The 26,112-nt window shown below is 40.7% G+C and overlaps 1 protein-coding gene across 4 annotated transcripts; it reads right to left on the bottom strand.

Moving 5' to 3' along the window:
* ING3 (inhibitor of growth family member 3) lies at nucleotides 1-24,868 on the bottom strand. Of its 4 annotated transcripts, none has more exons than XM_073328190.2 (12): nucleotides 24,696-24,868; nucleotides 24,484-24,555; nucleotides 18,393-18,493; nucleotides 12,181-12,246; nucleotides 11,169-11,265; nucleotides 8,574-8,645; nucleotides 8,084-8,203; nucleotides 6,673-6,830; nucleotides 6,142-6,332; nucleotides 3,960-4,152; nucleotides 2,443-2,481; nucleotides 1-932 (listed from the first exon to the last, which is right to left on the bottom strand). In XM_073328190.2, the coding sequence occupies exons 1-12, from the start codon at nucleotides 24,721-24,723 to the stop codon at nucleotides 816-818; spliced, it is 1,254 nt and encodes a 417-aa protein (XP_073184291.1). In that variant the 5' UTR covers nucleotides 24,724-24,868; the 3' UTR covers nucleotides 1-815. The 4 variants fall into 4 exon arrangements, with proteins under 4 accessions (XP_073184291.1, XP_073184293.1, XP_073184292.1 ...); XM_073328192.1 differs by having other exon boundaries at nucleotides 24,491-24,555; nucleotides 24,696-24,717; XM_073328191.2 differs by lacking the exons at nucleotides 24,484-24,555; nucleotides 24,696-24,868 and adding an exon at nucleotides 18,662-22,622.
* Between the last annotated feature and the right edge of the window lie 1,244 nt (nucleotides 24,869-26,112).

Below are 26,112 nucleotides of genomic sequence, written 5' to 3'. Positions count from 1 at the left end.
TGACAGATTAATTCTGAGGTTTTATTCTTTTCCAACAAAGTATGCAAAGCATCAATATCAACATCTGAGATTTTTTTTTTTAAATGTTAACACCTAATACAATTCCAATTTAAAGGATTACTTGCACAAAAAAATAAACACATTTGGTATAAAAAATTTATCACTTTAACACCCTTTTTCTTATGATCTGCACCCTGTTTGGTGCAGAGACATATAAAGACTAATGGCACAAATTTGTTTTTACTCTACAGGAGTTTGTTTCTTATGTACCCAAGTACTCTAGAGGACACCAGCCCGCTTTATACACGAACCATTTTCTTCAGCCTGCTGAATTTAGTTTCACAAAGAAACAAAGCTATAAAGGCATTTTAAAAACAACTGCCTTATATTCTTTTTAGATACACTGACTTTTTGCTCCATTTATATACATACTGTTATATAACAGCTCTTGAGTACAGTACATGCAGCAGAATATGCCTGTTCAATATAAAACATACTTAAAATCTTCTCTTGTTAGAATTCTTTGAAGACTGAATTATTGTAGAATGCCCACTGCTCTGAGAAAATGGTTTGAGAGTACAAATGTCTGCATATGTTGGCCACTGGAACAATCCAAGGCTAACTGGAGTAATATTTATAGCACATCAGTAGTGCATAAATAATTTACTTACAATATTAAAACACAACTAGCAAAACTAATAGTTCAAGATCTTATGATTGCTATATTAATCCTTCTTTAAGTGGTTGCAAAATGTGATTTGTTAAAGTCCTCTATAAAATCTTTAGGATGTCATTTGTTTTCCAAATGAAGAAACTTATTTATGTCTACTGCCTCTTCTCTTCATTGCAGCAGTACACTGTGGACAGTACCATTTCCCTTTTGGTGCCTCTGTCAATCCAACACAGCCATAATGGAACCACTCTATTGGGCACTATAAAACAAATAGACAGAGAAACTTTTATTGCACCTGTGGCAAGAAATGGATATTTATGAAGTATGAAAATGAAGTCTGCAAAATGACATCCTGTCCTCATAACATAAAGTCACTAGTGACAATAAGAAGGGCAAAAACAAGAGAGGTGAATGAAAAAACTTCACTTCCTAATGTGCACTTCCAATAATAAATACAAAAGATGACAGAAAATTTGAACCACCACACCTGGACCCATGCACCTAGAAAAAGGTAAAAATTTAAACCATGCTTAGAAAGTGCATTTTAAACAATCAAGCTACATGTTAAAGCATGGTTGAAATCATATGATTTATCACCTTTTATAACGGTCTGGGGAGTAAATGAGCTATCTTAGTTTTTTTTTTTAAAAAAGTTGAACTGGAATAGCTTACATGACATCAATAAGTAAAACAGCACTACGCTAGAACGATATAAGGGGAGTTGTTTAAATATGCAGAATCTGACAACTCCTAAGAGAAACTAATACAAAAACACAGTTAAAAAGGAGTACACAGTGACTGCACTGGCATACACATTTACTCACATTATACATTTAAAAAAACAAGCACACTGAATTTCTACTTATGTCTGAGGCTATGTCCATGTGGCCGTGCAGTTAACTATTGGGGTGTAAACTAGCATGCTGTGCTGTAACTCCACCATGTGGATGGTAGGGGTGAGAAGCACAAGATATCTAGTTTGCATTAATATAGTCCTCTTTAAACAGCGCTACATTAACACAAACTAGGTACCTTTTACTTCATGCCTGTGGCATCCACATAGGGGAGTTACAGTACAGTATGCTAGCACGGGCTGCAGTTCACAATCCTGAAGTCCAAACTGTGGGCCATGCAGACTACCCTTTACATTGCGATCAAACATATCATTCATACTGCTTTTATATTACCTGTGAATTTGCACTATTACGTGCCCCAATTTCTACTGTGCTAATCTCTTGATTTTGCTTTATTTATTCTTGAACCTCTGAGCTCTCTGGCATAGTTGTGTAATGACACACATGAAATACAAGTGGTAGCAACAGTGAGGTAGCCAAGTGTGTAATCTCTCCATTCCCTCTTAGCAATTATTCTCTCCATGATTGCCCATTTTCTCTCTCTCTCTCTCACACACACACACCTGCTTACCAAATGTCTACAGGACCAAGACACAAACCATGGAGAACATGTGCCAGATAGAATGCAGACTAGAACTTGCATTCTGGTCACTGGCTGCTCCAAGTTCTATCACAAGTCCCTTTCAAGAAGTTTTGCTGGTTCTTACTGTCCCTCACCCAATTTTTTTCTTTTCCAAAACAGATTCTTGAAAAATTACTGAGAGTTTTATCAGTTTTCATTTTAAACTGAAAACTGGAATATACAAGTCATTTTAGCCAGAGGAAAAAACTAATAAAAACTACTTCCAGTGCATGTGCACAATAGTAAACAAAACAAATTCTCATCCCCCAAGTCTTTAGCATTTTGCTACTTACATCTTGGTTATCACAGCCCACCATTTCGCCATAGGACACCTAGTTCAAGGATAAAATTCAAGCTATTAATATAGTAAATAATCAGCATCTTCAATTACTGAATAATTCTATGGCAGTTTTCCTATATAAGCTCTGAAATAAACAGGATACTGACAACCTATATGTTGCAATGACATTTATTTTCAACACTAGATTATTTAAAAGAGAAATAAATATTGAAGTCCAATTTGCTTGTCTTTATGCAGAAAGACAGTGAAGTTCATGCAGGTCTCAAGTTGGACATGAAGAACCAGCACTCAGTGCTGAGCGCTTCTAACATCTGCCTGAAACCTCAATAACATCCATTCCACATTTGTTTATGATCAGTTTCCACCTTCAGATTCAAGAATTTCAAACAGTATCAAATGGCACACTTGTATAAAAAAAACAACCAACCAACCAACCAAATGTTTTCATTGGAATTTATAACATTTTAGACGCATAACTATTAATCTTCGGTTGTATAAAAACTCGCTTCTCTGAAATACAGACATGCTTGGACCATAGTCCCAGTTCTACCTCCACAACCTTCCCTCTTATTTTAAGTAAGAATGGATTTCGCAATCTCATAGAAATCATCCAAAAACCTGAAAACAAAACTGATCAAATACGAGGGAAATTTACCTGCAAAAATTGCTTAATGTTCCAAACTAGTAAACATAGTGTATTTAAACAAATTCAGCATGTAAAATTAAGTCCTTCCTATAAAAAAGGGGCATGTGTGTAAAAAGGCAGCTTGACCAAGTTTTTGATGTTTCCATTAGTAAAGCATCTAGAGAGCTTCACACATGAGAACAGTCACAAAACAATATTTATAAGCAATAAATACCAGTGATTCAACTCCATTATTCATGTCACTAATGAGTGTATATTGACAGTTAAGAATTCCAGGGCTAGAATACTGTTTCAGAAGCTTAAAAGAAAAATACCCAAAAAGCTACCTATCCACAATATCTTCAAACCCCATCAAAGCAGATGTGTACACTGCCCATGGGGATGACTAAAAGAAACTGAAAAAAAGGGACAGGTTTTAAAATTTTGTCCTTGTATGGTTGAATATATCTGCCATCTCAAAATACTACATGGCCATTACTAACTACCTACTGTCATTGTGATTTAGTTTATACTTTTTTTTTCCTGACAACCTGAAGCAGGGGTAAACTGATATTGGCTATTCCAAATAAGCAGTGTACCTACATATACATATACTCAGTTGCACTTTGGTTTTGTTTTAATTATAGTACACAGTATGATTTTGAGCAAGATACAACAAATATGTATTCATTGTACTTTTAAAATAACAACCAAGCACACAAAGTGATACAAAGATCTGAACTGAGATCCATCAATTAACTGAAACTATACAAGTTTCACACTTTACAAACTAACGCTTATGGGTTGAAAGGCTGAATTATAATGAAGCAGCACATCTGTTGAGGTGCTGCTGAGTTTGAGACTCCTACATACAGAGCACTTACCTGATTACAAATGCAGTAACGTGGCTCATTTGGATCATAGGTCCAATCAACTTGGTTGTTAGAATCAGACTCTGGTATTGCTGCTGTTTGCTGAGATAGTTCTTGTGCTAAAGCAGACGATGAAGAACATGACGACAGAGATGAAGATGACGACGAAGATGAGGACTGCTGGCTTGAAGACTTATTGTTGTTTCTGAAAAATGAATAAATATACTAAATACTTTCTGAAGTAAGACCTGTTCACTCTACTGCCAACTCAATGAAATATGAGGAAAGAAGGCTCAGAAAAGTGCTGGAACGAATCTTTGATGAGGTGCCCAAATGCTATAGTAATCAAGTGTCATTCTCGAACAGATTGTATTCAGCAACTAGTGTGAATTCAGATGGATATGTTGCTTCTCTTTGCCAGACAATAAGAGCGACTTTGTATTCTGGTATCCTTACAAGATGGGGGCCTATTATTCCAATTGATGGAATTTAATATGTTAAAGCTGCCAAATACAACTGACTCATACTTCACAATCACTGCACCGATGGCCTTCATAGGTCAATGTAAACAATACACGTTGTTTATACACAAGTAACCAATGAAATAAATGGGAATTTGTATATAAATTAATCTATATTGCACATGTAATCTTTAACAAAGAGCTGATTTTTGAATAGTCATCTTTACATCCATTCCCCGAAATAAAACCAACAATCTACAACAAGCAGAAAAGTGTAAGCTCTTTGAAGATAAGAAAACTGTTACTTAGACTGAGAATTGTAAACTGAGCAGTACTTGTGTGCTAACTCATTCCAAGGCACATCACAAAAAGAGAATTGCAATGTCAAAAGAAAACAAATTTAGCAGAGAGCATGTTTAGGTACAAGTTAACAAAACAGTCTGAACTACCAAGATCTCATTTTAACTCACCGATGATCTGAGACCCCTGGTTCAATTCCCCCAGCTGCCTGATGAGGAGAAAGGATTTGAACATGGGTTTCCCACCTCTCAGGGAGTGCCCTAACCACTGGACTGCAGAATCACTCTCACTCTCAACCTGTCCAAATACTTATTTAAATATTTATAAACAGTGGAACAGCTTCAACAGGAGAGACTAAGCATGTCCCATAATCCAGTGATTAGGATACTCACTGGCCAGATAGCAAACATGTTCAAATCCATTCTCATCAAGCAGAGAGAGGAACTGAACTGGGGTCTCCTAAATCTCAGGTGAATAACCAAACCATTGGGATAAATATTATAAAAGGGAAGTGCTGCTCCTTCTGCCCCCCACATCCCCTGGTTGTTTTATGGGGCATTAGGTGTGCTTTAAGAATGCTCCACCGGTGAGACATGCCTATCTTCACCTGATTTAAGGATAGCACTGGGGCTTAGGCATTATACAGGTGCCTGGACACCTAAACTGATGCACTGTGCACATGCCCAGTGGCAGAAAGTAGGCAGTTGAGAACTTCTACAGTGAAAAGTTTAGACATCTTAGGCATCTCTAGTGCTAAGCAGCAGCTGAACAGGGATTTTGTCAGATGTGCCAAAATTTAGGCATTTAAGTCCTTTCTGGATCTGGGCCCTACATTTTAGTATTCTTCCCCCCCATCATCTAAACTAGGGGTCTCAAACACGTGGCCCGCGGAGCTTTATGCTGCGGCCCACCAAGCTCCCTGGCCCTCCCTCCCCCAGTTATTTCCTGTGGCCACCAAGCTCCCCTCCCCTGCTGCCCCCCCCAGCGTGCTCCTGCTCCTCTACCTCGTGCATCCCTGTTCCTCTACCTACCTCCAGGCGCTTCCCGCTGCCAAACAGCTGTTTGGCAGCACTTAGTTTCCAGGAGGGAGGGGGGAGGAGCAGGGAGCTGCACGCTCAGGGGAGGAGCTGGAGAAGAGGCGGGGCAGTAGCAGGGATTTGGGGAAGGGGTTGGAATAGAGGTGGAGAGGGGGCAGAGTTGGGGTGGGGACTTTGGGGAAGGGGCTGGAATGGGGGCGGGGAAGGAGTGGGAAGAGGCAGGGCTTCATGGACAGGGTGGAGTGGGGCCAGGGGCAGCAGGGGGAAGTGTCAGTGATGCGGCCCTCGGGCCAATGTATTAGACTTCATGCGGCCCTCCTGGTAATTTGAGCTTGGGATCCCTGATATAAACTGACAGACAACATGCTAAACATAGCTGAACAAAATAGAACATACTTGCTTTTTCGACCACTCCGTGAATCTGTGGTTGATGAACTTAATGTTTGTGTTAATGTAGATGCCAGAGCTGATGATGAATATCCAGTTGAGTCTCTGGATAATGAAAATTCTCTCCCTAGTTGAAAGTCATTGTTCTTAAAGGCTTCATAGCTGGCTTTTAAGCTGGATGTTCTTCTTCCTTCCTTCATCTAAAGGAAACACTGATATCAGAATAAAGTATACTATACATTTCCTATAGAAATCATCATGCTATGAACTACTAGCTGTGCAAATATTTTTATTTAAAATTGTAGCAACTATCCAGTTTACATTATGGTAGAAGCAGCCTAATGAAAAAAAGCCCACACCAAACCCCCCTTTCCTGCAAGTCTTATGTCATGAAACCACAACATAAAGGGAAGCACAACATTATGAGAAGTCAACTGAAAAAGTGATCATGAGAATTCAAATGATAAAAAAGCATAAGCCTTTCTCCATAACCAACATTGAGTGGCAACTTTCTTAAGATATTTTATGGGGAGGGGTTACCTGTGCTGTGGCTTGCACTGCTTGAGCTGCTGCCATGGTAATAGCACCAGCTCCAGATCCTGAAGATAATGAGCCCAGGTTATAGGATGCCAGTGGCTGAGAAGAGTTTGCATTGTATGCATTGTTAGAAGAGGATGATGAATTACTGTTTCGACACCCTGGATGAACAAAACACATTTATGAAATTTAAAGTGAAACTAAAAATAGCTTTATATTTAGTAAGCAGAAAAAGTTACAAACAACAATCAAAGATTAGAAACGTCTCTTAATTTATAACAATGCTATAGGAAGGGCTGGTCACGACACATTGCTTATTACTGCCACGCATAACAGCCAGTTTGATTTACCATCTTTGTTTGCCCCCTCATTGCATATCAAGACAATGTGGTCTTGTGGAAGGGATTGTGCCTCATGTCAATCCTCACTAATCTCTCCAGTTAAGAAGCAGCGGCTGCTCTTTAATCTGAGTCCAGTGCAGTCTTTTGGTTGTAATTTTGATGGCTACAATGCACATCCTCAAAAAAGTGCAATTTAATACTACTGTGACAACCATTTCTTAACAGCAAAATAAATCATATATCCAAGAAGATAAGGACTAGAACTTTAACACAATACCTGATTGCAGTTGTGAATTAATCGCTTTGTAAAGAAAGTGCAGTTTCCCAATATTTAGCTAGCATACACTTTCCTAAAGTAGCAGGGCATTTAAAAAAAAGTAATAAATGACCATGAATAGTGGACTATTAAAAATAGCAAAGCACTAAATACTCAAGTTACCAAAGAGTCAGAGACACCACAAACCTCACTTACAAGTAAGTAAAAGTAGTCCATATTTACAAATCAGCCTCTTTCCCTTGAAATAATGTCACCAAGACCACAGTTTCCCTACAGCCCATCAGCAGGCTTGATAAGTGTTATTCACAAAACCAGGCTCAGTTTACAAGACAACAGAGCTCAAATTAAAGGAGATAAAAGGAGACGCAGTAATGAAATTGATCTGATGTTTTGCATAGGATCAAAACAGTTCAGTTAGAGCTTAATTTGATTACTGTGCTGACTTCTCCACCCCAAGGAAAAAGGGACTGTGAATGCATGCATCTCGAAAATGAACAGAAATTCAGAAAAATTTTGAAGTTACAGTATATATGTAGCTTCCTTTCCTCTACATTAAAATATCTGACAATCCAACAAAAGGATTCTTTCTTCACTGCTGCTAAATAGCAGGTCTGACCTGCTTCCTAATAGCTGTGGTCCAACCTCCTCCCCACCACTTTGAAAGTAAAAATAGTAAAATAATTTTTTCCTCAAAGTGAGAAAAATTTAATTTTTGTGAATACACAATTATAATTTGAAATTTTTACTGTCCCTCCTCCAAGAGGTACAATAAAATAGAATTTGGCATTTAGATTACCTGGTGTATTTTCTTTAGAGGCATCTGAAGTGAGGGTAGACAAAAGAGCTTCAGATTTGAACTTCTTTTCAGGAACATGATCTGTTGTACTATGGTGAGAAGATGGATTATGCTTTCTTTCTGTATGAAAAACACAAACGTAATGTTTACTAGATTTTAAAGTGAATGTAGTACTCAAGAAAGCGAAGAATTCAATAGCCTTTACCATAACCTGGAAAGAATAAACAGGTACTATAACCATACAGCTCTATTAACTGACTTCAGTCCCAACAGAAAAACCCTGACATTTCATTCTTGGGCCTCCCTTGAACAAATACTAACAACACTAAGTTGTGCCAAATGCTGGTGGGGTTTTTGAAATGTAGGCAAACAAGGGTTATGAGGAGAACTCAGGAAATACCTAATTCTGAATAAAATGTTATACATTTGAAATATTTCACCAACACATGTAGTAAAACTGAAGATGAAATGTTCAATTCCAGAAACTTACTCTCTACTGGAGTGTGCGAATGGGCATGATGGTTATTCACTGGCTGTGATGGTGTATCCAGTTCCAGAGAACCTAATATACAATTACAAAAGCAGGACAATTTAAATACCAACCTCGAAACAATGCAGTGTAGTTAACTTTAATCTTTCAAGTCATCTTCACTTTTAGATACAAAATCCATCTTTAAGATCTGTACAATACAAAGAATAAATCCACAAAAACAGTTGTACTCGTTTTAGCCAGGAATCCTAGAGAAGGAGTTGGACTTCAAAGCACTGTCTATGCAACTATTTTTAGAGCACCAGAGCAAGCCCCACCAGCACAAGTCTGTTGATCCAAACTGGGAGGCGTTTCCACTCGCTCCAAAACGCTGAATAGACAACCCTCAGTGTTAAGTGAAGCTGAGACACCAAGGGACTGATCCAAGCCCATTGAAACCAAAGGGAACCTTTCCACTAACTACAATGAGTTTCAGATCAGGCCTCAGAAGTTGGAAGACTCAGATATACCATTTTACTATGCTTTACTTGCTGGTTTGCTCTGAGATAGTTTTATGCTCGATCATGGATTTTTTATTTGTGGTAGATTTTTTACAAAAAGATAGGACCTTAGAAACAACATTTTTCACCGTGTGTCCAAGAGGTCTCAATCCATTAAAAACCACTCAAAACTCAAAATCTCTACTGAACTGGATAAGCACTAGGACACAACTGCATTTTTAAGGCAAAGCTTCAGCTATTATCTGCTTTTGGCTAGAAAAGAAAGACAGATCCAAAAAAGGAAGAATTTCCAAGTTCAGGGAATAACTAAAGGATGCAGAACCTATATTTAAGAGTCAAAGTTTCTTGTAGCACTAGACTTCAAGGAGGCCAATGGATCAAGCGACAGGGGAGGCTTTAATGACAAAGCAATTGTTAAGACAATATACAAAATAAAAAACATTTGTGTTCAAATTTATTCAACATTATTTTGGATGGGTTGAAACCTATTCATCCTATCAATGTTAATTATGACTTTAACTTTATCTTATTTAGTTTATCTAATTACAGGACAACAGATTAGATTGTGAAAAGTTTTCTAAATAATCCAAGAAAATAATTATAGTTCAATAATTACTCTACCACTTCCACCACTTTTTTTTTTTTAAAATGTAGATACTTGGGAATGAACACAGAAGTGCTCAGATGACTGAGACAAGAATTCATTTTAACAGGACGGGACTAAGCATCAAGGTTACATTTTGAGGATATTCTTGGTGTTCTAGCATTACTCATGTTATGGACTAGCTCAGTGCCTGCCCTCTTGTGAACACTCAATTATACATATTTATTCTTTGGTCACTAAAATACTAGACATTTCCTTTTTGAAAACTTGGTAAAAAAGTTGAGCTATACAACCTACCAAAGCACATTTTCATTTCTAAATATTTAATATTCAGTTTTGTCATGAGTAACAGAAAGCTCATCTTCCTAATCCCTCTCTCGTCTGACTTAAGTTGCTATCTTACTAGTCCTAGGATTGAAGGAAGCAGATGTTGAATCATTGTTACTCAATTAAAACAGTAATTTTCCTATAAGATTTACTTGAGTTGTATTTAGTCACTTAAGATGTTATACACATTGTCCTACTGCAAGCTAAACAAAACAATTATCTTTTTCTGTAACTGTCAAATTGTTTCCAAAAATATAGAAAACGGGTTTACTGTTTGTTAAGCATTTGATTGCGACAAATCTAGCAAAAAGCATAATGTATCAACATAAAGGATTAAGTCCAGCCAAGGAAAAAAGTAAAGTTACTTGTTCAAAGACAGACTGGAGCTTAAGTTTGATAATCAAAGAAAATTATTATATATATTTTTTTGTACAATAGTTACCCAAGTGCACTCTGTAAAATGCTTTTTGGGTCATAACAACTTTGAGGAAACCCGGAGAAGAAATTTAGCCAACCAGATATTTCTTTTAAGCACTCCTATTGCCATTCAGCACCCTCTACAAAAATTGGACATAATGTTAGTTTTCGTTTTAATCTTTGGGTCACATGCACTAGTCAGTCAATGCATCCAGGGTTTTAAGTACAGGTGAGCAGCTTGTTTGATATGCAGTAAATAAGTTACACTTCACTTGTCCAGAGCAGGTTTTGATTGGCCTGAGCTTCTGGACAGTAGGATTTTCTAGAATGATCAGTTTTTTAAAACTTAAATTAAGAACACATTTGATTTACACAGCAAATATAAATTTTCAGTTGTGCAAGATTACGTTATTATAATTCTTATTTATGTCTGATTCATATTACCTGATATATTAATAAATAATGCCTTAGCTTAACTTGATTTGGACCTAGTTATATAAGAAACTAAGCACCTTCTAGTTCTCAGATAACTAAAATAGTAATATAGGGGGCAATGCCTAAGCATATAAAGATGTTTTAAAAAATGATATATATTTTAAAAAGAGTTTCACTCCGTAACGAAGCATTTAAGTTTAAACTCAAAACAGATATTGGAAACAAGCAAAAACAAAACTGCTAACTTTTAGCAAAATCTTCTTTTGACACACAAAATGTTACTTTCTTCAAAAGATAATGGAGTATACTTACGTCTTTCTAGTATTTCTGTAATCCCAGCATTATCTGCCTCAAGTTCCATTTTAAATTTAGCTAATTCTTGGTCCAACTTTCTCAAGTGCCGGTCTACCTGTTTTAAAGCAGATCAATGATGACCTCCAAAACTTGAAATTGTTTAACTGTGATAAAACTCTACAACCCTTCAGAGGATTTAAGAGTTTTGACTATTTAATGAGATGCATTAGAAGAATGAAGTTTGACAGACTTCAGTGATGCAGGGACTTACAAGAGGAAACTGCATAATACAATGCCTTCAAAAAAAACATTAAACTTAAAAACTGTCTTCCATCTGTAATCATACAACAGAACTAACAATGTATGTCACTATATTAGCAGATCAAAGCTATTTTAGCAATTATCAACTCACCAAGATAGTTTAAGATCATAAACCCATTAACAAACAGCAAAGACAAAGGCAGACAAGAAATCATTAAGTGCCTTTGTAACATATTGTACAGGTTTTCAGTTTGTTTATTTTGTACCCCCATGGAATATATAATAAGATTATTTAAGACTCTGCCAGCCCACACATTAAAAAGCCACTTATCTGATGTTTCCTCATCTTCCCCATATTATTCTGTTAATACAGTTAGGATCTTAAATTATTTTGTATTTAAAGAGTATAAGTTCAACATTACAGCAATAATTAAAGGTTTGACTTGTGCACACATGCAATGAAAATTCATTTATGCATTTCAAAAAAAAGAAAAAAGAGAGCGCGCACGCAACACAGTCCATCATTCACCGACACCACTATACTTTTTGCATAAAACAGAACAAAACATTTTAAATGAAGTGGAAACATAGATGTTTAAGTTTTAACTGTGACTTTCACTTTTTAAAACAAGTTTAGTTTATCTTTCATACATTACTATGGTAACAACTTTTTGTTAATATTTCTGTAATGTAATGGTTCCCCATATAACAAAGTTTAGAATTTCTTAAGACAATTGTGTTATTCACTTTAATCCTTTTGTTTACTTACCAAGTCATAAATCTGGTTTGCCAATTGTACCTTCTCATCTGCATCTTCCAAAGCTTTATAGTAATCCTGTTAAGAGATTTTTGGTAACATGATCAAAATAACTTGAGTGGTTCTTTTATGAATAATTACTGAATTCCTCATTTTGATTTATATATTTCATAGTGAATTACAAATCCGATATAATTTACTGCTTAGCCTTTAAAAAATATTCTATAAAGACAAATCTCTCAATGATTAATTCACCTACATTTTTAAGTGATACCTACTTGACATTTTTTATCTTTTCTAGAGCAAAAACAGAACCAGAGTATGAAAAGTGCTGATGTATTCTCCCTGCTATATTTATGGTCTCATTACACAAGTTAGTTTGCTGTAAGAAAGGAAACTGGGCCTACTTGTTCCACTCTATATTAACACATACATAAACTGATAGAATGAGCTAATATCCAGCATGTTAAATTGTGTGCCACTTCAAAAGGAGCTTTAAAAAAAAAAAAAGAATACTTATCACTCATTGTAGATTGCTGATTGGCCCTCTAAAATAAATATGCTCCACTCCCTAGTCATTCAAAAAGCAAACTAAATATAGCTTTGAAGGGAGTTAAGTTCAGCACTGAAGCCCGTTCTACACTAGTTAGGGTGACGCAAGGCACCTATGTTGACCTAACTCTGTAAGCTACACTAAAATGTTGCTCCCGATGATGTAACTCACCCACTACACCAACTGAGTAACTCTACCTCCCGGAAAGGCACGGCGCTTAGGTCCATGTAGTTAGTCCAACGCAGTGTCGGCACTGCATTACTTACATCGACTTTAGTGGCCTCCAGGAAGTGTCCCACAATGCCCCACCCATAACCAATATGGTCACTGTTTAGAATTTTGCTGCCCAGAAGCCAGTACAGAGGTACATGACCCTCCCCTTTTAAAGCGCTACAAATTTTTTAAATCCCATTTCCTGTTTACTCCATGTGGAGAGCTCATCTAGCAATTGCCCAGCTGAACATGCTGGCTACACACTGCAAACACACTCCTGTCTGGAGTTCACAGGAGATGGTAGATCTCCAGAGGCTGTGAGAAGAGGCTGTGCAGGCACAGCTCTGATCCAGCCATAGAAATGCCGTATATCTATGATCAGATTGCTCGGGGCATGGAGGAGAAGGGATACAAGAGGGGCCTGCAGCAGTGCCGCATGAAAGCCAAGGAGCTGCGGCAGGTGTACCAGAAGGCAAGGGGGGCTAAGTCGCTCTGGTGTGGAGCCAAAGACATGCCACTTTTACAAAGAGCTGCTTGCCATCTTTGGTGGAGACTGATATCATTCACAGATAACAGCAATAGGTGCATGTGCAATGTTATATTACTATAGACTCATTACAAGGTTGCCATAAACATACAGCTAAGGATAGCCTAGAATTCCTCCTTACCTGTAAGGGGTTAAGAAGCTCAAATAGCCTGGTTGGCACCTGACCAACAGGACCAATGGGGAAAGAATATATTTTCGAATCTTGGGGGGGGGGGGGGGGGGAAGGTTTAGTTTGTGCTCTTTGTTTTGTGTGGGGGTTCTCTCTTGGGACTGAGAGTGGCCAGCAGAAATCTATCTTCTCCAACCCATCCCAATCCAAGTCTCCAATATTGCAACCAGTACAGATAAGCCAGGCAAGATGGATTAGTTTCTCTTTTATTTTTCTTGTGAATTTTCCCTGTGCTAAGAGGGAGGTTGATTCCTGTTTTCTATAACTTTAAGGTTTTGCCCAGAGGGAAATAGTCTGTGTTTTGTATCCGAATACCCTGTAAAGTATTTTCCATGCTGATTTTACAGAGATGATTTTTACCTTTTTTTTTTTTTTTTTTAATAAAAACCTTCCTTTAGGAACCTGACTGATTTTTCCATTTTCCAAGACCCAGGGATTTGGGTCTTTGATCATTTTGTAACCAAGTGGCTAGGATATTATTCTCAAGCCTCCCCAGGAAGTGGGTGTAAGGGCTTGGGGGAAGTGCTGTGGGAAGAGGAACTCCAAGTGGTCCTTTTTCCTGGTTCTTTGTTAAATCACTTGGTGGTGGCGGCAGCATTACTTAAACCCAAGGTACCAGGGAGAATTTGTGCCTGGCGAGTTTTTAACCTAAGCTAGTAGAAATAAGTTTAGGGGGTCTTTCATGCGGGTCCCCACGTCTGAACCCTAGAGTTCAGAGTGGGGAGGGAACCTGACCGTTCATACCAGAGTGCAAAAAAACCCAAACCAAAACAAAAATAATAAAAAAAAATGAAAAAACAAAAAACCACAAAATAACGCCAGACAGAGCAACCTACAGCAACACACACTACTGTGGCTCACTATTAAAATGGTCTTTCAAAGCCTCCCTGAGCCATATAGCAGCTCCCTGTTGAGCTCTTCTTATAGCCCTGGTATCTGGCTGCTCAAAACTAACAGACAGCCACTCCACCTCTGCCCTTCACCCCAGCAGAAACTTTTCTCCCTTTGCTTCACAGTAGACAGCTATAATCGAGATTTTTTTTCACTAAGGTCTAATCTCTTGAGTAGACAATACCAGCCAAAAGGCCGAAGACACATTCAACAGTGATTCTACATCTGCTAAGCCTCTAGTTGAAGCACTCTCGGCTGCTGTCGAGGTGGCCAGCATACAGCTTCATGAGCCATGGGAGCAAGGGTTAGGCTGGATCTCCCAGGGTCGCTATTGGCATTTAAACATCCCCAGTGGTAATCCTCTGGTCTGGAAAGAAAGACTCTGTTTGCAGCTTTCTGAGCAGGCCTGTGTTCTTAAACATGCGTGCTTCATGTACCTTCTCTGACCAGCCTGTGTCGATGTTGGTAAAACATCCCTGGTGATCCACTAATGCTTGCAGTACGATAGAAAAATAGTTCTTTCTGTTGATGTACTCTGTGGCAAGGTGGTCCAGTGCCAAAATAGGGATATGAATACCATCTATCGCCTAACCACAGTTCAGGAACTTCATTGCTGCAAAACTATCCACTATGTCCTGCAAATTGCCCAGAGTCAGAACGATGCGATTAACACACACTTAACAATAGCATCACAGCAATCCCCATGTGGATTTCCCGACTCCGAACTGATTCCTGACTGACGGGTAGCAATTGGACGTTGCCAACTTTCACACAGCTATCACCCCTCCCTTCTCCACTATCAGTGCAGCTCTCATTCTGGCATTGCTGCGCCAGAGGCTGGGGCAAGCTCCGCACACACTTCCAGGAATGTGGTCTTGCACAGCCAAAAGTTCTTCAGCCACTGCTCATTGTCCCATGCCTACATAACAATGCGATCCCACCAGTTAGAGCTTGTTTCTTGGGCCCAAAACTTGTGCTCCACTGTCTGCAGTTCCTCCATGAGTGCTAACAACAACCTTGAATTGTGTCTATGTCCCACAACAAGCTAGCCTCCAAGTAATCGTCATGTTTCCCACAGCTCCACTGGCATATCTGCAAATACTGCAGGATCAGGCTTGTGCTCACAATGCTCACCACAATAGTGCAGAGCTGTGCAGATCCGTGCTTCTTACAGAGATGACAGACAGGCGGGTTTGAGGGGCTTTTGAAAGCGGCACAAAATATTATGGGATGCAAATAAAATTATGGAATGGAGAGACCTGCATCATGGAACGTTGAAACCATGTTCCCAGTCACCCCTGCGTGATTTGTTTACGCCAAGGAGGCACTACAAACCTTTCCCAAAGCATCCTGCGCTAGATGTTAGCAACTTCCACAGTGGGATAGCTACCCATGTTGCTCTGCTCTCTGCATCGATGCAAACGCTACTAGTGAGGACGTGCACGCCGACACAAGGAACATAGTGTGGACATGCAAAAACGATTTAATTACTGCCTCAGCTGTATGTCGATGTAACTTAGGTCAACTTAATTTTGTACTGTAGACTTGCCATGAGGCCCTGTCTATAGTAGACAACTCCACTGATTTAACTAAATACATCTAAAACTGATCTAGTCAAACTGGTATAAACCCCTAAAAACAGACACTTAAAATTTGTTTAAGCCTTGCTTATCAAGTTAGCTGTATGTTTAAATTGATGTGTCTTAACCTGGTACAAATCCCTGTGTAAACTAGACAGATTTAAAAATCTATGTTTGTTAAACTAGTGCAACTTTCTAGCACAAATATTTAGCTGCCCTCCTCTGCAAAAAGGTCCAAGGGAGACTGAAAACTATCCTACTTAGCTGAACATACTAGGTGAAGTCTTGGCCCCACTGAAGTTAATGGGAAAACTTCCACTAACTTCAATGGAATCAAGTTTTCACCCCATTATAAAGGATTCCATTCATGTTAGTTAAGGAACAAAGAAAATTCAAAAGACCTTTAGCTTCCTGATATCAGATGAATGTAGTCTCGTTACATATTTACAGTTGGGTTTTTTGGTACAATACCTATCTAAACCACTCAAGCTGACATTCTCACTCCACCTGTACAAAAAGCTTAGAACCAAACCACCACTAAGGCCTGGTCCACATCTAAAAATTACACTGACCTAACTACATCACTCTAAGCTGTGAAAAAATGTCATTTGGTGAGGACCAGACACAAGATCCATGGGAGAAAAATCTTATGGACCTCAGGTCATCCAGGGCTGTGAGTGGGTTATGTTTTCATAACCTTGATCCCTGACTGATTACTGATAAATTGAGTTTCATACTGGGGATCCTTGTGCAACCTAATTAGGTCAACTTAACCGTCACTGTGGTGCAGTTAGGTCAACAGAAGAACTCAGGTGGATTACCTATGCGGATGGAAACACCCCTTCTGTGGATATAAGACGCACCTACACTAGTGGCACACCTGGAGCACCGCAGGTCTGCAGTACAGACATGGCCTCAGTGTACCAACTGAAACTCAATTTATCTGTAATCGGTTGGGACTCATCGTGATTTGAACATGAAAGCATAGCCCACCACAGCACCAGATGACCTAAGGTCCAGAAAAAATTCCCCCCAATGGATCCTGGGTCTGGTCCCTTCAGACTACTTTCTGGATAAAGCATCATCCTATATCAATTCAGCTTCATCTAGAGGTTGGCAAAGAATACAACTCATTGGATGGAATACCGACACTTTTCAGAGTAGCAGCCGTGTTAGTCTGTATTCGCAAAAAGAAAATGAGGACTTGTGGCACCTTAGAGACTAACCATCTTATTAGAGCATAAGCTTTCGTGAGCTACAGCTCACTTCATCAGATGCATAAAGGTGGAAAAATGCAGTGAGGATATTTTTTATACATACAGACCATGAAAAAACGGGTGTTTATCACTTCAAAAGGTTTTCTCTCCCCCCACCCCACTCTCCTGCTGGTAATAGCTTATCTAAAGTGATCACTCTCCTTACAATGTGTATGATAATCAAGGTGGACCATTTCCAGGGCTTAAATCCAGGGTTTAAAAGGAACTGGGGGAGTGGGAGGATAAGGAAAAAACAAGGGGAAATAGGTTACCTTGCATAATGACTTAGCCACTCCCAGTCTCTATTCAAACCTCAGTTAATTGTATCTAATTTGCAAATGAATTCCAATTCAGCAGTCTCTCGCTGGAGTCTGGTTTTGAAGTTTTTCTGTTGTAATATCGCAACTTTCATGTCTGTAATCGCGTGACCAGAGAGATTGAAGTGTTCTCCGACTGGTTTATGAATGTTATAATTCTTGACATCTGATTTGTGTCCATTTATTCTTTTACGTAGAGACTGTCCAGTTTGTCCAATGTACATGGCAGAGGGGCACTGACAACTGATGTTATTCAGGGGTGGAGTAAAAGTGATGAAACCACCTTACATAAGAGTTTCTGAAGAATCTAAGGGAAGATGCTTCTAAAGCTCAGCACAATTCCCTCCAAAGAAAGTCACGGCACTTATTCTGTTTTATCCCTTACACGTACGGGAGCGGGGGGCGAGATGATATTGCTCTTGTTATTACTGATCACCCTATCACTGACCTGACTGACTGATGTCACTTCATATTTCTAGCATTTCAAACGAACACTACACTGTACTGACAAAAAAAATTGGAGGAAAGCTTCTCGATTAGTGCTAATTTTCCTTTTTTCAGTAAGTGCAATTTGGCAGACTCAAAGCCTAATTCAGGTCACAATTCTCAACATTTTACAGTCAAAATTAATATTAAAACTACCAATCTCTGAGTTATATATTTTTTAAAAACATGACCCACTCCTGTAGTGTCCTTACCTTTTTGATTGACGTCATTTGTTCTTCTCTCCATTCAGGTTTGTTTTTCTTTGCATTCATAAAAAATTCATTTACTCTTTGTTCTAGTTGATCCATTGCATCTGCAGCACACAGAAGATTAAAAGAGTGTTACCATCTCACATATACAAATGCTGTGTATTTTGAACAGGGTGGTGGGTTTTTCCTTAAACCAAGAAGAATTGGCGGCATGTTTTATCAAAACTACTAGAGAAAAAACAAGCAGCTGAGCGAGGGAGAGAATTATTTACCTTGCAATTCTGCTTCTTGGAAGTCATTTGGGTAGGATTCTCACTCCAGGATATTGTGCTCTCCAGCATGAGACAAGCAGGGCTCCAAGTTCTAAAGGTTTTTTTGGTCCCTAAGACCAGTGGCAGCAAGCTGAAGCAAGCCCCAAACTCCTCACCCAGCTTTAAACTGCTGACCTTGGAACTTTCCAGCCAATTACAATTTGAGCAGGAAACAAAGTATCCTCCTAAGAAATAAAGTCAGATAGAAAACCAAATAATTTAAAAATGAGTGCCTCAAAAAGGTAGAGCAATAAACAGAGAAGAGAAAAACCCATCACCTTCATATCAAATTCCCCTCCAACTATGTGAGGAAGTGGGAAACTATGTGAAAGTCCTGCCAGAATGGTATCCTCAATGAAGTAGAATTGCAAAGTAATTCCCCATTCTTGCCAGATACCACCTGAGGAAGGATTCGGACTTATGTAAGATCTACAGCTTGAGAGACATCACAAAAGGAAAAACTAAAGCCACTAATTCCACAGCCGTCAGCATGAACAAGGAAAATGCCTTGTTTGGTTCATTTCTTAAAACAAGGAATGGAAATCTCCCAAAAGCAACAAGCTTAATACTTCAGCCCGAGGTAGTGTTTAAACAAACAAAAAAATTTTCAAAAGCATGTGATCAGCTGAAATAGGGAACATCCCCCACCAAAAAAAACCAAAACACCACAAATCAAGAGGGCAAGAAAAGTTAAGGTTTCCTTATTTTGGAATTAGATTCTGCAAGACCTAGAGACCGAAAGGCCAAATCCAAGTTACAGTATTTGGTAAAATGTATGGAACAAGGACAATGACTACTTTGCACATGATCTGAGATAGAAAAGTTTTCAGGTGCAACAGCTGAGGTCACCCTGCCTCAATAACATGAACCCTGAACACACACTTCCAGTTTCAGGCCAGCCACTTGACACCATTGCAAAATATGATCTCACATCTCCAATTGCTGGTATTGTGCAGAAAATGGAGTAAAATAAAATATGAAGTGGAACCGGCTTTCTAAGGGATTTAGTCACTCCACGTAAACCCCCGAGAGATCTTTTGGCATCCAGCATATAGAAAAGAGCCTCACCAAGATGGGAACGAGCCCTGGAAACAGTGCTGGAAAGATGAGAGGCTCATCAGTATAGAGCTTTGACAAAACCTCAGAAAGGAGTCTCACATGAGTCTATAGCACAACCTTCTAAAATTTGGGGTCAGGTATTCCAGTCACTAAAGCCTGAAGCTTGCTCACTTTATGGACTGATTACATGAAGGAAAGTCAACTTTCACGTAATTAACCTAGACTCACATATACACATGAATGGTTCAAGAGGAAATTTCATCAGCTTTTTTCAGACCTACTTTAAGGAGGTCCCAAAGAGTGTCAAGCCCTGCAAGAAAACCTGACAAGCAGCTGCAGAGACAGCAGTTTATTACAGGCTGAAAAAGCTACCACATAGACCCAGACTGAATAAGCCTTTTATTGAACTCAAAAAGAAGAAAAATGTAGTCAAGTAGTTTCTGAGCAGGGCAAATCAAGGGATCGATGCATGCCTATGTGTACACCACACAATTTCCACTTGCTTTTTTAAATCCTTTGGGGAATGGCTTTCAAGAAGCCAAGGAGACAATATGTCACTATATATTGAGGGCTTTTGAAAACCTAGTCTTACAGCCCATGCAACAATGGCTCATGATCAATATGCCCAAAGAGCTTATTCTCCCTCTTCCACCAAGACAACAGATGTATTCAAAGGAATAAAGTGGCCAGCTATCTAAATACTCCAGAACCATTAAAAAGCCAACTTTTTTGCTGGTTTAGTATCTGTTGGCCTCAGTTGATGTTCACTGTGAAGCCAAGCCTTGAACTCTGTTACGGTTATAAAAGGCTGCTTTTGAAACAGAGGTTTTCCCTCCCTTCCTTTGTGGAGGGAGGGGGGGGGGGGGGCAAGAGAATGAAGGGTGGCCTTTTCATTCTTTGTCTTCTTAAGTCCTCAATGAGATCTGGTACAGGGTACTTCCTTCAACTTTTTCTTGATCCTCTGATAGCAGCCCTTATGGGCCAACTTTTTAAAGGTTGTGGCTCTTCTCCTGGGCAAAGGATTTTACCAGGGCAGAGGCATTTTCCAGATATTGGCCTTTGGCTATATAGGCCTGGTAATCCAAGACCTGAAGGGTTGAAGTTAAAGACTTTAAACACTTCACTTGAACAAATTCCCATGCTGAGTCTCAGGAGACTGGTCACCATTCTGTTGTTCTTTGCTCTGGCCATGACTGTGATGGGCGAAACAGCCAGCCATGTTATACTTTTCCATGACTACCTAGTAATGAGAGGTCAAAGATATGGTGCAAGAGTAATTTTAACTCTAACAGAAGGGGGTTCCTGGCCCAGGTATCTTGTAAATTTCTAAGCCAGCACCAACTCAAGTCAGTTGACTTACACAACTGTTTTAAAAGTTTTGGGAATGTGGGACCCTCACATTGAATCACTGTCTTGCCGCATCCCAACAGTCCTCTGGTTTATCTGTGGTGTCCAACTTGCAGCCATGATCACAAGCAGCTGGACTGGAAGAGATAAAAAGAGTGCCTGGAATCACTGGGGTAACCAAGGTCTGGGTCAAAGCTTTTTCTGTTGACTCCCAGGACACTGGAGCTGATCTTGATATAAAAAATGCTCTGTGTGAAGAGATTCATCAGCTTCCCTAAGCAGCACCTGATCATGAATGGAAAAGAGATATTTGTGGTCTCAATTTGAAGCTCCCAAGTCAAAGGGCTGCTGGTTTTCTCTCGGTGCCACCTACTGACATTTTAAGGAGAAGCAACGCCTTACTTAACAAGCCATAATTCAGTACCAATGACATCAAGCCATGAAGCCGAGACAGCACTAAGGCTGAGACACAGGTCAGATCACGTCCCTGGTTTTAGAGGGCTGGTTCAGCATGCTTCAACAGAGACTGTGAAACTGACCAACCAGACTCACCAGGCAACATGAAGTCCCAATGCTCACAGATCAACACTGGCTCAGGCTTTTACTTCAAAAGCCTATGATCTGACCTATTGCTAGACTTACGGAAGTCTTCAGGGTTGTGCCTCAAAGTGGCGTTCCCCATACATGAGTTCACTGGATTACATCTGCAAACAGATCTAACACCTCTACACTGCATGCCCAAACCACTTTACTTGCTCATCCATTACAGACTGTCTCTCAAGGATGTATTCTGATGCTACCGAGTTGTCTTCCTCCCTGTCTGAGGAATCATCAGACAACATATGGAAAATCAAAATAAAATTATTTAAAGTACGATGCTTCACAGCTTAGCGTCTGAAGTCACAAAGGCTTTGTGAAGAACTATGCCAAAGCAGACACCTAATCATGGGCAGAAATCTCTCTGTGGTATCCTGTCACAGAAGCCCTACAAGCAACAAGAGGTCAAGGGAGTCCAAAAGGTATGGGTCCTGAAAACAAAAAAAAGTAGGGCTGTCAATTAATCGCAGTTAACTCACGCGATTAACTCACAAAAATTAATCGTGATTAATCACAGTTTTAATTGCACTGTTAAGCAATACCAATTGAAATGTATTAAATATTTTGGATATTTTTCTACATTTTCATATATATTGTATTCTGTGTTGTAATTGAAATCAATGTGTATATTATTTTTATTACAAATATTTGCACTGTAAAAATGATAAACAAAAGAAATAGTATTCTTCAATTCACCTTACACAAGTACTGTAGTGAAATCTCTTTGCCATGAAAGTACAACTTACAAATGTAGATTTTTTTCCCCCTTATATAACTGCACTCGAAAACAAAACAATGTAAAACTTCAGAGCCTACAAGTCCACTCAGTCCTACTTCTTGTTCAGCCAATCACTAAGACAAACATTTATGGAAGATAATGCTGCCCTCTTCTTATGTACAATGTCACCTGAAATTGAGAACAGGCATTCTTACGGCACTGTTGTAGCTGGCATCGCAAGATATTTACATGACAGATGTGCTAAAGATTCACATGCCCCTTCATGCTTTGGCCACCATTCCAGAGGACAGACTTCCATGCTGATGACGCTTATTAAAAAATGAGTTAATTAAATTTGTGACTGAACTCCTTGGGGGAGAATTGTATGTCCCCTGCTTTGTTTTACCTGCATTCTGCCATATATTTCATATTATAGCAGTCACGGATGATGACCTAGCATGTGTTGTTCATTTTAAGAATGAACAACTTTCACTGCAGATTTTGACAAAAGGCAAAGAAGGTATCAATGTGAAATTTCTAAAGATAGTTACAGCACTTGACCCAAGGTTTAAGAATCCGAAGTGCCTTCCAAAATCTGAGAGGGACGAGGTGTGGAGCATGCTTTCAGAAGTCTTAGAAGAGCAACACCCCAATGCAGAAACTATAGAACCCAAACCACAAAAAAAGAAAATCAACCTTCTGCTGGTGGCATTTGACTCAGATAATGAAAATGAACATGCATCAGTCTGCACTGCTTTGGATTGTTATTGAGTAGAACCATCATCAACATGGACGTATGCGCCCTGGAATGGTGGTTGAAGCAGGAAGGGACATAAGAATCTTTAGCGCATGTGGCACGTAAATATCTTGCGATGCCGGCTAGAGCAGTGCCATGTGAACACCTATTCTCACTGTCAGGTGACACTGTAAATAAGAAGCGGGCAGCATTATCTCCTGCAAATGTACACAAACTTGTTTGATTGACTGGCTGAACAAGAAGTAGTACTGAGTGGACTTGCAGGCTCTAAAATTTTACATTGTTTTATTTTTGAATTCAGTTTTTTTGGTACAAAATTCTACATTTGTAAGTTTAACTTGCATAAAAAAAGAGTTTGCACTACAGTACTTGCATTAGGTGAATTGAAAAATACTGTTTCTTTTGTTTTTTTACAGTGCAAATACCAGTAATAAAAATAAATATAAAATGAGCACTGTGCACTTCGTATTCTGTGTTGTAAATGAGGTAAATATATTTGAAAAAAATTAATAAAATGGTATTCTATTATTAACAGTGCAATTAATCAATCGCTTGACAGCCCTAAAAACAAGTAAATAGAATGACTGAGCCATAAGTGGACAGCAAAAAGGAATACCAAGAGGATACTTAAAGAAGGGTGAACGCCTTACAAAGCACAGGTAGGGTACCAGCAGAAGTGGAAGGGGACTTGCAGGGAGCTCCTTCACCAAGCGGGCCAGGAGGAGAGGTTTCAGAGGCGGCACCCAGCCTCCTACGGGGGGGAAACAGCTGAAGCTCCAGCCCGCTGCCAGGGACTTGAGGGCCAGAAATGCAGTTTGGGAAGTGCCACCTTGCCTTGCCCTAGGGAGCAGCACAAGACCCAGCAATGAAACTCCTACCCACTGTCATTGCCGTAGGGCCTCGGCAGACCCGAAGTCAACCCGGTGTCATTTCAACGCAACCGGCGCTCCCCAGCTCAGGGTCACGAAGCAGCCGGGGACGGAAGGGAAACAGCTCGGCACGTTTCCGCCCAGCACGCTCCGCCCCTCGCTGCGTGAGGAGCCCCGGCTGCTCCCCAGCCCCGCACAGACCCTGCGCCGCGCGGGCTCCCGTCCCGCAGCGCCCGCCGGCCGCGAGAGTCCCCGGGGCCAGGCCCGCGGCGCGCTCCCCGCCCCGGCTCAGCCCCCGCGGTGCCCGCCCGGGCCGCTCCCGGCAGCGGCAGGCGAGGGCAGCGGATGCGAGTCGCGCTGCCACCGGCGGCCCGCAACGCCTGGGGCTGAGCGCGCGGGGCCGCCCCCGCCGGCGGGGTGGGCGGGGCTCACGTACTCTGCACCTGCAGATCCATCTCGCGCATCTCAGTGAACCTGTCGCGCAGATCCATGGGTAGCTGCTCGATCACTGCGGGGACACAGAGGGGAGGGGGGAGAGAGGAGTCAATCACCGCCATGGGAGGGGGAGGGGGAGCCCCCGCGCCACCGCCCCCCCCCGCTCCGCTCGGCCACCCGGCCGGCCGGGACCCCCGCCCCGCGCACACTCACTCTCCAGATAGTCCTCCAGGTACAGCATGGCGGCGGCGAGGCCAGCGCTAAGGGGCTTCTCGCTAACGGGGGATCGTCCCTTCCAATATGGCGCCGCCGCCAACAACACCAGCAGCTCGACTCGGCGAAAACAACATTGGCGGGGGACGGGGCTCGCTCCGGCCCTGCGCCGATTGGCTGCCTGCGCCTCTGACGTCCGCCGCGGCTGGCGCCCGCCCGCAGCACCCTGGGAAACGTAGTTGCCGTGTGAAGGAGTGGGCAGGGACTACATGTCCCACAATGCACCGCCAGCAGCAGCTGCCCCGCCCCTCCTCTCAGCGGAGACGGGCTCGCTCTTGGGTTGAGGGGCGGGGCCAATCAGAAGTTCCAGCGCCTTGAAGGAGCCTGGTGGGACCAGATGCGCGTGGCGCGGCTCCCTCAAGCCCTGGGGAGCTTTGCAGGGGTTGCCACTGCCCCAGCACCGCGTCCCCCTGCGCTCAGCCCCGGCCCAGGCGCGCTGTCACGCCCCATCCTTCTGCAGGCACCCCAGCCTGGTGCACTAGGTTGCAATACCAGTCGCAAGTTTTTGGCACCTTGTCTGTCGGTCCTATTGGAGAGCCACGGCCCAAACCTGAACGGGCAGTGGGAGGCCAGCGCTGTGCCTCCTCGCCACTTCCCATTGCATACATAGTGCATGGCATTATTGGCCACAAGGCAAATGCAGGCTCATGTCACACGTTGTCTTTCCTTCTTAAAAACTTACACGAGCCAGAGGCAGCCACATCATTGCCAATTCTTATGGTCTTTACTGTTTTTTCTTAAAGCCCCAGTTCCTGGAGTCATGTTATTTGGTAAGAATCTCAGCTGTCATTTTTTTTATAATTTAAAAAAGCATAATTCTAGACCTTGTAGTTGCAGGCCAAAAAAAAAAAAAAAGGTTGAAAATGTAACCTTGGTGTGTCTCAAAAGGCCCAAAAAACCAGATGGCAAATAAAAAATGTATTTTATTTTAAATGTCATGGTTTTTAAACCCAACTAGTGATATTTTAGAGCATGATTTCATTTCTGAATGCTTAGTGTTGGCAATAAAGCGCTAACCTCCACATGGGTCCACAATATATATGTAACAAATAAATAGACCAAGTGTTTTATGCACATAACTCCTTTTATTATCACATGAATGGACTAATATGAAACTGCGCCCGTCAACACTCAGATATAATATAAAATATGACATTGGCCCAACCCTAAGCCCACTGAAGTCAGTGAGAATCTTTCCATTGAATTCACTGAGTCCTAAGCATAGGAAACAATGGCCCTATCACAGAGGTAATTACACTTGTCGTTCAATTCCACTATAATCTTTCCTTCATCATTTACTACAAAAATGTCATTTTGGAATGAAGTTTTCATCTCAGTTCAAAAAAGACCGGATTTT

The sequence above is a fragment of the Lepidochelys kempii genome, chromosome 1, assembly GCF_965140285.1.
Source record: "Lepidochelys kempii isolate rLepKem1 chromosome 1, rLepKem1.hap1, whole genome shotgun sequence".
In the NCBI taxonomy this organism is placed as follows: Eukaryota; Metazoa; Chordata; order Testudines; family Cheloniidae; genus Lepidochelys; species Lepidochelys kempii.
This window is presented reverse-complemented; position numbering and strand designations above follow the sequence as displayed.